The sequence below is a fragment of the Aricia agestis genome, chromosome 1, assembly GCF_905147365.1.
Source record: "Aricia agestis chromosome 1, ilAriAges1.1, whole genome shotgun sequence".
NCBI lineage: Eukaryota > Metazoa > Arthropoda > Insecta > Lepidoptera > Lycaenidae > Aricia > Aricia agestis.
Genome location: NC_056406.1, coordinates 14,157,115 through 14,171,290, shown reverse-complemented (window position 1 = coordinate 14,171,290; position 14,176 = coordinate 14,157,115). Strand labels below are relative to the sequence as shown.

The 14,176-nt window shown below is 41.2% G+C and overlaps 2 protein-coding genes across 3 annotated transcripts in view; one reads left to right on the top strand and one right to left on the bottom strand.

The window, feature by feature from the left end:
- Positions 1 to 877: 877 nt before the first annotated feature.
- Positions 878 to 7,191, bottom strand: LOC121733988 (protein FAM92A-A). 2 transcript variants are annotated; one of them, XM_042124410.1, is made up of 7 exons: positions 6,917 to 7,191; positions 6,238 to 6,397; positions 5,878 to 6,027; positions 4,136 to 4,360; positions 3,399 to 3,434; positions 1,948 to 2,055; positions 878 to 1,038 (listed from the first exon to the last, which is right to left on the bottom strand). In XM_042124410.1, exons 1-7 carry the CDS (start codon positions 7,051 to 7,053, stop codon positions 979 to 981), a joined length of 876 nt encoding a protein of 291 aa, XP_041980344.1. In that variant the 5' UTR covers positions 7,054 to 7,191; the 3' UTR covers positions 878 to 978. The 2 variants fall into 2 exon arrangements, with proteins under 2 accessions (XP_041980344.1, XP_041980338.1); XM_042124404.1 differs by lacking the exon at positions 3,399 to 3,434 and adding an exon at positions 2,885 to 3,004.
- A 312-nt stretch (positions 7,192 to 7,503) lies between these two features.
- The window catches only part of LOC121733929 (rab3 GTPase-activating protein catalytic subunit), a 40,933-nt gene continuing 34,260 nt past the window's right edge, over positions 7,504 to 14,176 (top strand). Inside the window, exons 1-2 of the mRNA XM_042124334.1 lie at positions 7,504 to 8,821; positions 9,049 to 9,233. Coding sequence (XP_041980268.1) covers positions 7,580 to 8,821; positions 9,049 to 9,233 — 1,427 coding nt within the window. The 5' untranslated portion in view covers positions 7,504 to 7,579. The remainder of the gene's footprint in view (positions 8,822 to 9,048; positions 9,234 to 14,176) is intronic.

The following is a 14,176-nucleotide window of genomic DNA, read 5'->3' as shown; positions in this document are numbered from 1 at the left end:
CTTGACAGATGACAAGTGTTTGCTGCTCCCTTCCTTTTTGCCGCGGACCGGGCTTGATGGCATACGAGAAAATTTTGTTTTGATAATTTTTCCTTGAAAAGGCTTAATCCAGCTGGAATTTCAAGTTTCTTTCCCTTTTGGTTTTTCAATATAATCGCTGTGAACTTTTTGTGTGGTCGGCCGACCAAAGTGCATCAAAATTCAAGAGTACTTCAGCTACGCTCCGGAGCGGACCACGTGCTTGAGAAGACAAGCATCCTGCCCCTACAAGATCCAACGGGCTTGCTGCTACTGCAATTGCCTGAGGAGCAACCGACGTAGGTCTGTCAACTGCATATGAATCAATTTCTTCAATGGTACCTCAAATGGAAATCTTATATTATATAAAATTCTCGTGTCACAATGTTCGTTCCCGTACTCCTCCGAAACGGCTTGACCGATTCTCATGAAATTTTGTGAGCATATTGAGTAGGTCTGAGAATCGGTCAACATCTATTTTTCATACCCCTAAGTAATAAGGGTTGTTCACCCTTAATAATTTATATGGCAAAACAACGTTTGCCGGGTCAGCTAGTACATATATATTATTATATTGTACTGATCAAGAGGCATGAAAGTACTTTTTATAATGTGGGGGGGACGCCATGAAAAAATGATTCTGTAACTGTAAAAATCCATAAATAGCTAATAAGTAAAGAAATCGATTATGGAAGTTGTATAAATAATTTTAACAGGCGATTTGTGTGCTCGTTTGACTATGCAGTGCGCAAATATGCCATAAATAAAAAGGGACCCTTGAACTATAAAAATTAATTGCATCTTTGATAAGTATAAGTAAGTAAGTACTCAATTTATTTCGAAAATATATTTTGGACAACCAAGTAGAGGATAGCTTATTAACTTCTAATAACTTATAAAAGTAATTCTAAATTGCAATTAGGTAGTTTTAATAAGTTGGTAAACGGGTAAAAAGTTAAATCAGCGTGATTCAGTCGCTTCCGAAGTACTGCCTTCAGTATCTTCCGAACCATCGGATTCCTGAAAAGAATGAAAATAGTAAATGGTCTAGCGGAAATGAAAAAGCACAACTGAGTTGGTGCTCTAGTCTGGACTCTGGGCTTGCTAATATCTAACTGACTCAATACTTATCCTTCCAATAGAATAACATACATAGTGATACATACGAAAGTGTCTCTTTGTCTATTATCTTATTGCGGCTCTACACGATGGACCAGCGTAGTTGGCCATCACAATGGGCCAGCGTGGGGAGGACGTAGTGAAGTAGGATGGCCGATGGCGCCAGCGATGGCCGTGGAGTGGCGGCGGTGTCGGTTTTTCGGCCGCACATCAAAGGATGATGGCCCAGCGATGGCGGTACGCCTCTACACGTCGCCGTCGGCCGATACGACATTCGGTGCCTGACCGCGGTCGAGTGAGGACGTCGTAATTCGTTTTACAATTAACGAATTTCATTAAAAATGATGAGTACGTCGTCTCATAATGAATGAAGCTATAATATTAATATGATAAAGGCGAAAGTTAATATTGTGTGGGAACCGCACATTTTCAAACACATTCCTTGTCCCAGATTCAAATTAGTATCTCCAATCTCCATGCCTAATTTCATCAAAATAGATTAAATAGTTTAGGCGAGAATCATAAAAGTTTATTGTGCGGGATAAAAAGTATCCCTTGTCCTTTCCCGAGACTAAAAGTGTTGCCAATTGCCATACCAAATTTCATCAAAATAGATTGAATAGTTTAGGCGATAAGTAATCATAAAAGTTTATTGTGCGGGAAGATTATTTCAAATCGGACCAGTAGTTCCCGAGATTAGCGCGTTCAAACAAACAAACAAACTAGATACATTGAGGAACGGGAATGAAAATAGTTTAAAGAATTCCTGATAGAACTTTAAAAGTAGGTAATAGTAATTATTTTTCTTACAGTAGTTTCATCGTCATCATTGGCTGCGTGATTCATGAAAGCTCCAATTGAACTTGACTTAGCTTTTCCTATTCCGTTCTTTTCGGGGGACTGCAGTCTTCCGGGGGCCTTGATATGAAATACACAATAAGAATTATTATACTTGACTGGAAAAGAGGACAAATCGGTCGAGTTTTAATTTCTTTTGCAAGAGTAGTTGTAAAAAGTATATTATATATTTATTAGCTCCCACACCGGTTTCGGTGACGGTGGCCGGTTTCATTGAAACCAGGCCAGCTACGCAGGAGTAATTTTATAGTGCCCAAGTGTGTGCGCATACACAAGAGCACTCTCTATTCTTTTACTCTCATAACCCAATGGGACGGACGACCGACACGACTGGCGAGAGATCAGGCATAGGACCGACTTTTTACATGCCCATCCGACGCATGGATCATCTTACTTGTCATACAATCAGGTGATCAGCCTGCATTGTCCTAACCAAACTTGGAATTAACATGTTTCCAACGTGGGAATTGAACCCACGACCTCCGAGTCAAGAGCCGCGCTCTATACCACTAGACCGCCGAGGCGTTCAAAGTATGAAAATTGAAAAAGTACACAGAGTCGCTATTGCATTAAAATTGTATTGGAATTTATTATTATTTTTTAAACGGCAAATTGAAATATTATAGGTACTTATGCACTTATTTGTTCTATGAGAGTTGATTCATAAGCAGGTGGTGGACCAACGTAATTTGGTAGCATTACATCAAACCCAGCCGCAATTTATCGACTAACATTGAATTATTATTGTCATAACCACGTCATAAGTCATAACCCATAGGCCATAGCCCATAACCCAACGGTCCAACCCAACCAAATGACGTAGGTCCATCAACTGCCTATGAATAAATTTCTTCGATGGTACCTAAAGTAGAAATTCGTATAAAATTACCGTTGTAAAATCGTCCGCTTTATACAAAGAGTTGTGCAATAGTGACGACAAGGATGTGGATCTTGCTGAAAAACCATGGCTCACTTGCTTTTCCGGGGACCTTAACTTTCTCCTAAAGTTCTAAAGAAAAACAATAAGCATGTGAAATAATTGCATTACAATTTGCATTGCACTAGAGTCTAGAATATGGAAAATTACTAATGTCTCAAGTTCAGGACCATTAGCAGCTCAAAACCTCACTATTGTGACTTGAAACTAATAGCAATATGTTTGGGTGAATTTGTACCAAGTTAGGTATATTTTTTTGTATTTTTCAATTTTCTACTATAATAATGTTTGCTATAGAAGAAAAAAAGCACAAGGTGAATCAATAAAAAATGGGGAGTAAGTACAGAAATGACCACTATATTGATTATTACCAGTGTAAGTGCGAGCAAATGTGTAGGTATGTAACAACTAACAGCATGTTTTGAGTGTAGATACTATAGATACCTAAATAAAAAATGTTAGGTACCTGATCCTCTTGGCCTGTAAGACCTGTACTAAATGGCTAGGAAAAAAATGTTTGATTAGCCTTATAATATCTAAGACGGTAGGTACTTATACCTTGTTCCTAAAGATGATTATAGTGATCCTTTACTACTACGCTCGTATGACAATAATTATTGATATATGAATTGCAAGAACTAAGAAGTAAAACGCTGAAGAAGACTATATATAATACTTGCGTCGTGGTCTGGACCATATAGTCCATAGTAATAAAATAAATAATAATATGAGTACTTAATATGTATCTAAGTATAACTTTATTATTATTCCACAATGTAAATTACTACGAAACAGTTTTGTAATTAATATTTAGCTAGATGTGGACCCCCAGGGTCAAAAACCTTCTCCAAACTGTTCCATTGTTCTCTATCTTTTGCAGTGATAAGCCAATTTCTTCCTGCGCTGGCCGCAATCTCATCCTGCCACTGCACCGGGCGCACGGGCCGGGCGGCAATTCTCTTTCTCACGCCCTTCCACTTTGTTTTTTTTTTCCATTTTGTAAGTAGTAAAATAATTCCATAGTCCATAGGTAATGGTCTATAATATCTGTGTCCAGAGTCTGGACTCCAGACCACGACGCCAGTTACAGAACTTCATATTTTTTTATATAAAATTTTGTAACTAGACGGCCATTTCGACCATGATTGCCTAAGTGGCAATCGATGACTAATGAGTATAGTAGGTAATTATTTATATTCTCACCTCTAAATCAGTTTTCTCGTTGATATCAGCGATTTGCTGATACGCTACAGTGAGAAGCTCTAACGCCTTCGCATGAAAAGTCATCTCTATTGATACGAAATTAGACAGAAGAGTTTTGAGTTGCTGCAGTTTGCGTCGCTCGAAAAACTCCGTCTGCTCGCTGAGGCCTTTAGCCGTGCGCGTCATCTCTGCAGACGCCTTCAACAGTTCCGTTTCAGCGTATGACTGTAAGTAATAAGTAACTTAGCAGTTGGTAAGTATTAAATACGTAAATTCAAAATAATCGGCCAAGTGCGAATCGGACTCGCGCACGAAGGGTTCCGTACCGTTATAGAGCGAAAGTTAGAAAAAAAATGTTTTGTTGTATGGGTATTTTTTATGTTGTTACATAATATACTTATGCCCCACTTAAATATTTATTTTATTTTGTTTTTAGTATTCGTTGTTACAGCGGCAACAGAAATACACAATCTGTGAAAATTTCAGAAGTCTAGCTATAGCGGTTCTTAAGTTACAGCCTGGATATCGAAGCCTCAGTAATTGGGTCCCGTTTTTACCCTTTGGGTACGGTAGCTCTACAATGTTCCATGAGTTAAAGCTATAGTATTTATCGATACTCATTACTCGATACCGACTAAGTATACTTAGGTATACCTACTTAGTATTTCTGGCGGGGGAACCGCCATGGGAACTCACGGCGAGGGTGCTCGCCGAGTTGAACCTCCTCATCACTCAGGGGACGTCGAATGGCGAAGCCCCTTCGTGGGAACTCGTTCTCGTTCCGGAGACTCGGAGAGCAGTGGCTGCTGAGGAGGTGGGCTGAGGATTTGGTGCAGACACGGTACGGTAAACGTACCCCTGAGGCACTGCGTCCAGTTCTTGCGGCGTGGATGCGCCGCAAGAAGAAACCCCTCACCTTCCGCATGTGTAAGGTCGCCAGGAGAGAGCCAACGCCAGCCTGCCATGAGTGTGGCGCTGCGGCGGCCCAGCATACCCTTGAGGTGTGCGATCGTTGGCCCGTGCATCGCCACGATCTCGTGGCAGTGCTAGGAGGGGACCTCTCGCTCCCGAGCATGGTGCTCATGGTGGCGATGAGGCCTGGCAGGCGGCGGTCTCTTTCTGCGAAATTGTTATGTCGCAGAAAGAGGCCGCGAAGCGGGACAGCGAGGACGATCCTACCTCTCTGCCACTCCGCCGGCGTAGGACGGGTGTGCGGAGGCGACGCTATGCGAACCTCCTAACTCTCGTCTAACGGGGCTCCGGGAGAGGATGGGAACCTCCCCGGCTTAGTCAGTCCCGGCGCCGAGGGGAACGCTTCAGTTTGCCGAAGCATTCCCTAATTTTGGTGGAAGTCCGGTCCCTTCTGAGGTAGACCGGCCGGTCGTGGAGGGAGTCCTGTGTTTGTTAAATCCGGGACATCCCTTCTTTATACGGCTGAAGGCGAACCGCAGGTGGTTTTAGTGAGTAAGAGTCTCACATACCCCCGGGGTGCTTCAGATAACTGAGGCACACCCCCAACCCGGGGCACCCATGATGGGTTTCCCCTGCGCAAAAAAAAACCCTACTGTATAGTATATTATTATGGCGATTTTAGTTTCGCAAGTTACCGCTAGAGGCGCTGTAAAATTTGTTTACGGTATACGGTAGGCGGTATCGGGTATCGAAAAATACTACAGAGCTACCAGATCACCCTAAAAAAGTAGGTTCTCAAATTTTATGCAATATCGATTAGTTTAATTTACCACTTGTTGTCGATTAAACGGTTGTCTCTCTTTAGCTTTATCCAATATCTTCTTTCTCGCCATCTCCTTCTCCCGTACGTTCATAGTATGCTTCAACTCCTCGCGTGCGTGCTTACAGATACTCTCATATTGGCATAGCTCGCCGATGACCTGTAGGTATAAGAAAATACTTTAACTTTGTCACATACTACTTAGCTCAAGTCTAGGGCAGTCTACTTAGTTCTTTAGAAATTTTTCTTTAGGTAATTGGGTACCTACACGTCCTATTAAACTAAAAAGTAAAAAGTAAAAGTACTGTAAAGGGACTACAATTATTCAGGAAAAAAGTACTTAGCTAAATACTTAAATACCACAGAATACCTTGGCTTCTAATCTCTGTACTTCACAATTTCTATATTCCTCAATAGCCGATAATGTGAGCGATAAATTATCAAGTCCCGCGCTTAGTGATTTATTAACTAATTCATTATTTGCGTAGTCCTTAATGACTTTTGCTAGTTCATCGCCCATATCTCGCACCCTAAAAACAAAATAATTAATGTCAGTAAAGTCGCAATATATTATTATGTAAGTATTTTAAATATACGTAAAAAAAATTAAGGTGTTCTTATAAGCAGAGAGACAGTACTAAGTATAGAAGAACCGCAATTTGTTAGTACCACTAAAACTGGAGAACGGATGAATCGATTTGGCTAATTATTTTAGTTCTGAAATATTCCGTCCCTCGTGTGTGTCTCGAGTAGGTACTGCCGTTTATGGATAATATCCCAAGACAAGTTTCAGTCGGAACTCTTGTACTTATTTCAAGCTTTTTGTAGTTCCCTATTATGTTGTAACCTCTTTTTGACACTAGATGGCTGTGTAGTCTGTACCAAGAACTTTAAAAAAACCTTCTTGACGCTAGATGGCTCTGTGTTCATGTTAGAATAGAAATTAAAACTGTTTTACTGCATTTAAACTTGTAAGTAAGTATAAAAATATTATTATTTGAGACGAAGTTATTGGATTTCATATTATTTAATGCGCTTATTGATACAACCTTGCTGTTTTTCTTGCGTAATCACCGAAACCAACACACAACTCGCCAAAGTTCTTTTCAACGCTAGAAATTCGGTCTTGAATAAATTTTGCCTGCTGTTCATAGCTCAGTGAGTGTGAGTTTTCACCCCGAAACATGTTGGCAGTTTTTTCAATAAAATAAACAGTTGTTTGACGATATTATTAGGCAGCCGTAGTCACAACAACTTCTTGGTATAATTTTGTCGTAGTTTTGTTGGTATTGTTATTTGCGTAGAGAATTAATATAATACATGATACACCATTTGTTACCGACTGATGGTTACCATGTGGTTACCTAGGTAACGATCCCCTGGATCATGTTGACGTCCCTACTAAGTATATTATCAAGTACTTTTTTCTATTAAAATTAAAAATAATAAAACGAATTTTTGCCATTTAAATATTATTAATTTTTATACTAGCTTATAAAAAATGTGATTTTAGGTAATTTGCACCCCCCCATGAGATTTGGCCATAAGTCACAATACAGATTGGCACATGACACCTGAAAAAAGTAGCTGTCACTGTCAATTGTCAGTTTTGTGTAGGTTTTGTGTGTCAAAAACAGCTGTTGCGTCAAGTGCTGTTTCTTGTTTTCGTTTATTGCTGTTTATTTTAATAGCTTTCTTGTTTGTCCGTAAAAATGAACGAAGAAATAGACGAATATGATATTTACCATCAAGACTTTACCACTGCTTCAGAATGGGAGGTGTTGATAGCTAGATTCGAAGAAGTGATATCAGAGTGGCATTTGTCCAAAGCCAAATTCCAATATGATTGTGAGTACACAAAGAAGTGGGCAATAAAATCTGAAGAAATAAAATTTCGGGGACAGAGCTTTATGCTTTCTTATCATTATCTAGAAACACAACCATCAACATCGAAATTAAGATGTGATGACTCCTCATTATTCATCACAGAATTACATAAAAATCTGTGGGATGCCACATCAATGTTTATGGACGATACAGACGCAAGTCCTTACCCTATTTCCAATTGGTTTGGGCTGAAAAACTACCTTATGTTATACCCTAAGGGCCCCTTAGTGGATGGAAGCATTATTAAACTGATTTTGAGTTCTGTGAATATTGCATTTGCTAATATTGACTGTTCTGTGCCGTTTTTTGTTAAGATCCGAGAACATTGGCAGCATAATTACCTTGGTATTTACGAAGATAATGATTACAAAATGAATTTTGATACAATACATTTGAAGCGGATATCTAACCAGTGTTCACATCTCAGTGGCCTAGTGAGTTTATTTAAATCAAAAATATCATCTCCTGTGCCCTTAGACGCAGTTATTATATCAGCTAAGTTTTCATATGAAATGAAGGATTCAGAATCATTCGCCTGGAGAATAAGAACTCAATCTAATGAATTTTTGTCAATTGATGGTTTTGATGTAAAAAAGTTAATCGAACTTCCCTTTGGGTCAGAAAATAATCCTATTCAGAGTGCCTTGTTGAATGCTATATGGCCACAATTTAGAGAGAGTGCTATCATGGATTCATCAACTTTTTCAGACATTGATCCATTAATGGCACCAACATGGACCATAACTCTCAAAATAAAAAATAATATTAAATGTCAATTATCCGAAGTTATCGGAAGGGTAATGAATCTGTTAGAAAATAATAATTTACTGATGGATGTTCTGGGGTTGAGCAAAAGTTTGGGATTGGTTAATCCTTTAAACAAAATAACAGAGGCCCCAATAACAATATCAAAACTTGTGAAGGCAGCAGTTGGCAGGAACACAACATCCTCTGATTTCAAAGGGCCAATAACAGATGACCTTTTGATGCCTCTATTGTACTATGTATTTCCGGATGCAGTTGAAGATAATGACTTCCCATATCTTAAAGCATTGATCAATGAAAAGGTATTGCAACATATTTTTTAAAATAAAAATATCTTGGGTCTGGGGCAGAACCAGATGTCTTTGGCCTAAGCATAAAATGCTCAACCATGAAGCCATAGAAGTTGTTTTGTCTTCTAAATAGCTTTAATAATTGAAATACTTAATAGAATCCACTTTATAATCTTCTATATCCATTTTTGAGCTTGAACTAAAACTCTAGTCCAATGATGTCTTTTTATTCTTTTCAGGACACCAGTGATCCAAAAATTTGCAACTATATAAAAGCTAGCCCGGAGGATGGACTAGTGTGGCGGCTATCAGTAACTGCAGCTCGATTGTTAGAAGCAGGTGGTTTACCTTATTTAGCACATTTTTGGTATGAGCTAGTGCAAGAACTTCAGTATCGCTGGGAACATAAAATTTTAGTGCCAGGGTAAGTAAAAAAAATCTTAACTACAAATTTGTTAACACACTAGATGTGATGTGACTAGATGCTGCCTATGACTTTGTCCGTCTGAATACCATACTGCTGTCAAAAGTAGCCTAATGTGTTTGTCATCTGTACCCACCAAAATCAGTCTAGTAATTGCGGAGTCAAGGAGAATGAACTAAAGTGGTCCAAATGTCCACCACTAACGAGACCCATATATTGACTTTTTTTTATTTTTTTTTATCAGCCTATGCTATCCCACTGCTGGGCAAAGGCCTCCCCCAAGGTCTTCCACTTGTCTCGCTCCAGCGCCACCGTTGGCCAGCCCGGCTGGTACGCCTCCAGCTCATCGCGCCATCTTTTCCTAGGCCGGCCACGGTTGCGTCTTCCATCTTCAGGTACCCACTCTGTCGATATCTTTGCCCAGCGGTCGGGATGCATACGGCCACCGTGGCCAGCCCAATCCCACTTTAGCTTAGCCGCCTTAACTCCTACGTCCGTGATTTTTGTTTGTGAGCGCAGTATTGTGTTCCTTATTTTGTCCAGAAGACTTACTCCCAACATACTGCGCTCCATTGCTCTTTGGCAAACCCCGAGTTGGGACTTTTGTAAATCGGTCAATGACCAAGTTTGCGCACCGTAGGTTAGGACGGGCAGAATACACATGTCGACGAGCCTGCGCTTCAGGGAGATTGGTAGCTCTCCCTTCATCAGCTTCTTCATGGACCAGTAGCTCTTCCAGGCGTTTTCAATTCGGCGATCGATTTCCTTTCCTGGTCTATTGTCAAAAGAAACTAACTGGCCCAAGTAGATATATTCGTCGACATAGTGTATTTCTTGCTCGTCCAACACGACCCTACGTCTCGTGCTGTTGGTCATCAGTTGTGTTTTGGACCTGTTCATTGTAAGTCCCACCTCGAGGCTTGCAGTGCTGAGGTCTTGGAGCATAACTTGGAGATCTGCGGCTGTAGGAGCGAAAAGGACTATGTCGTCGGCAAAGCGGAGATTGGTTAGCCTTTTCTTATTAATTTCGATGCCCTTCTCTGACCACTGGCTATCCAGTTTTCGGAAAATTTCTTCAAGGACACAGCAAAATAATTTCGGAGAAAGTGGGTCTCCCTGTTTCACTCCATTAAGAATTTTGAACTTAGGACCGGTGGTACTAAGTTTAATGTCGGCGGTGCTATTATCATAGATTATTTGGAGAAGCTCCATATATGTAGGGTCTATTTTTTGGTTGTTGACTTATTATTCAATAATTATTATAGAGTAACTTTCAGTATTGATATTCTCTATTTTACTGAAAACCTAATAGGGAATGCCAAGCGGCATGACATAACACAGATTAAGTAGTTAAAAAATGCAATGGATCATATCAATAACATTTTATTGAATAAAATAGTAGAAAACTTTTTCATTTTGTCACAACTTTTTACTGACATGATATTTTTGATTGCGGTCCAGTTATATAATGATTCAGTAGGTACTTAGCAGACCATTACATAATGCCGGCTCTTGATATAGGCGAACGCGTTGGCCAACGCGTCTGCAGACGCGTTGGCCCAATGTGTAGAACGGGCGTTCGCGCGTTGGCCGTAGGTATTTAGACGTTGGCCGACGCATCTGCGAGCTTGCCGCGCGGGTCGGAAATGTCGGCAAAAGATCAAAGGACATTTGTCGCAAGCTTCGCGCTCCATCCACACATAGGCCGCGCGATCAGTTTGCCCGGAGTTATTATTATGATAATTATTATAATATGTAATAATTTTTGTATGTAATAATTTAATAAATAATAAGTAGGTAATAAAATAATTACTTATATTATTTTAATATTATAAAATATTATGTAAAAGTGAGTTTATTTCTTTGTTTGTTACGTTTTCTCGCCTTTTATTTATTTATTTCCAGAATACTCTTTAAAAACTTTTTCTTGTCCACATTTACAAAGTAATTATAAGCTGTGAATAAATAAACAGCTGCAGCTGTTAGCGACTAAACATCCATTTTGAATCCGTCCGCACATTGGCGCGATCCAAAGCATACTGAACGACCTTCCTATGTGTGGATTACTCACAAACGCCGTTGCAAGCGCACTGCCAACGCGTCTGCAGACGCGTTGGCCAACGCGTTCGCCTATATCAAGAGCCGGCATAAGAAGTATCATCAGTGGTGGACATTTGCACCAAACAATATATTTTTATTACTTACATCAACTATATTTTTCATACAAAATGGTAAAAAACGTGACTTTTCATTGAACCATAACTTTTCACTGACAGGATATTTTTGATTGCGGTCTGGTTCTAATCATTCAGTATTTAGTAGACAATTTTACTAAATAGGTCTCATTAGTGGTGGAGATTTGGACCAATAGCCCATACATTTTATGTCATACTTCTTTAATGCAAACAAAACAGAAATAATCGGCCAAGTGCGAGTCGGATTCGTGCGAGAAGTGTTCTGTACTGTTATAGAAGAAAAATAGGCCAAAAATTGTGTTTTTGTATGGGAGCCACCCAAATTTTTTATTTTATTTAAATATTATTAATTATTAAAGTAGACATAATAACTAAGGGCTTTATAAAAATTTAAAGTACCTAGCAGTTGCCATTATTGATTACGAGCAAAAAAGGTAAAAAAAACGTTTGTTGTATGGGAGCCCTTAAATATTAATTTTATTTTGTTTTTAGTGTTTGTTGTTAGAGCGGCAACAGAAATACACAATCTGTGAAAATTTCAGAAGTCTAGCTATAGCGGTTATTGAGTTACAGCCTGGAGACAGACAGACAGACGGACAGACATCGAAGTTCTTCAGTAATAGGGTACCGTTTTTACCCTTTGGGTACGGTACCCTAAAAATCCATAACTTTTTATTGTATTATTAACTATTAAGTATTAATTGACTTTAAATTTTATTGCATTTGCGCAGTGTTTTTGCAGCAGTTATCATAAGGTTCAATTGACACTGGCGCAGGGTCACAGCGAGGCGGCGGCGTGTCATATTTTTCCGCCTACAATGCTATAGTATACATCCGTGTCCGTGGGAGAGCCATGCTTCGGCACGAATGGGCCGGCTCGACCGGAGAAATACCACGGCCTCACAGAAAACCGGCGTGAAACAGCGCTTGCGCTGTGTTTCGCTGAGTGAGTGAGTTTACCGGAGGCCCTACCCCCCTAGAAATGCCGCAGTTGAAAAACAATTTGTTACCCCAGGAGGGTTGGAGAATCCCTCTCTGGACGTCCATGCTCAGGAACTCCTGGAACTGAACGTGGACGTCCAGGCTGCCCCTCGTATTCTGGGGAGGGCAAAACTGCGCTCCCATCTGCTCGGGGCAAGAGCAAACACACAAAGGCACCCCCCTCGATATTAAACATGGACTTTTGTAATATCAGGGGATTACACTCCAACCTTAATGCCGTCCATTACCACCTAGAGACGGCAAAGCCGGCTTTGCTCTTTTTAACCGAGACGCAGATATCATCTCCGAGTCACACATCATACCTTTCCCACCCAGGGTATTACCTCGAGCACTCCTTTCTACCCAAAGCTGGAGTGTGTGTGTATATAAGAGATGATATCAGCTCTCGCCGCCTCAGCAATCTTGAGGTCATGGACCTATCAAACTTATGGCTCCGCATAGATTGCGACGACCACCCTCGCGTCTATGCGTGCCTATATATGCGTCCCATAGTGGTGACCCCGAGACGGACCGACTCTTGGAGCACCTGCAAGCTGCTTCAGATTTTGTGCAGCAGCAGATCCAAAACTGATCATGCGGGGAGATCTGTCTGCAACTTTGCCCTTGCGAACGACTTGACACAACTGGTTACTACACCTACGCGAATCCCAGATGTGGATGGCCAGAATCCTTCCTACCAAATATCCGTAACCGCACCACTTGGTTCATCGGATCATTGCCTTGTTAGGAGTTCTGTGCCACTTACGACAGCCCGCTGTTAAATACCGTCGTGTGTGGCACTACAAGTCAGCAGACTGAGATGGGATTTTGCATCCTATCCTTGGGGGCACGTGTGCTTCTCGCCGGATGATTCCGACAACACTGCCAACTCTGTTGCCGATGTGGTGATGCAGGTGATGGAACTTTTCATTCCGACCTCTTTAGTGCCAACTGGCGGCAGATTTCGTCCCTGGTTTGGTTCATCCCCCAAAAAAGCTTCTCGCCGGAAGCAGGAGGCTTACCAATCCTGGGCCAACGCAGTGTCTGCTCGGGATTTAAATACCAGCACATATAAAAAGGAGTACAACCTTGCCTCTAGGTCCCTCAAGAAAGAGATTACTCGGGCAAAGCAACAGCACGTCAATAGAATTGGCAAGAGACTTGAGTGCCTCCCCTCGGGAACCCGTGCATTCTGGTCTCTGGCCAAAGCTATTGAAGGAAATTTCTGCAAGCCAACCCTACCATCCCTACACGTAGGAAATGGATCGTTGGCCCAGGACGCAAAGGACAAAGCCGATCTTCTGGGCAATCTCTTTGCGTCAAACTCGACCCTGGATGACGGGGGGCAGAAACCGCCGACCATACCGCGATGCACGAGCATCATGTCGGATATTCGGTTTCATCAGCGCTCAGTGCGAAAAGCCCTCTGTTCCCTTGATATCCAAAAGTCGAGTGGGCCTGACGGAATCCCGCCTATTGTGTTGAAAAAGTGTGCTCCAGAGTTGGCTCCGGTCTTGACGCGTCTTTTTCGGCTCTCCTATTCCACTGGCATCGTCCCGGCTTCCTGGAAGACAGCCTTGGTGCACCCGATCCCCAAAAAAAGGTGACCGCTCAAATCCTTCCAACTACAGACCAATCGCTATAACCTCTCTCTTCTCGAAGATAATGGAATCCATTATCAATAGCCAGCTCGACGCGCATTTGTTTCACTCCCACAAGTGTCCGTGAGGGTACTAGAGCGAGCGAGAGAAATGCGTGGCTCGATTT

What these genes read in the sequence shown, in the direction of transcription:
- LOC121733988 (XM_042124404.1), bottom strand. Translation starts at nt 7,053, where the DNA reads ATGTTTCGGGGTGAAAACTCACACTCACTGAGCTATGAACAGCAGGCA. An exon ending in TACAGAGATTAGAAGCCAAG is followed by an intron (nt 6,028 to 6,237) that starts GTATTCTGTGGT and finishes TTATACCTACAG; the next exon opens with GTCATCGGCGAGCTATGCCA. An exon ending in ATGATGACGATGAAACTACT is followed by an intron (nt 1,039 to 1,947) that starts GTAAGAAAAATA and finishes CATTCTTTTCAG; the next exon opens with GAATCCGATGGTTCGGAAGA.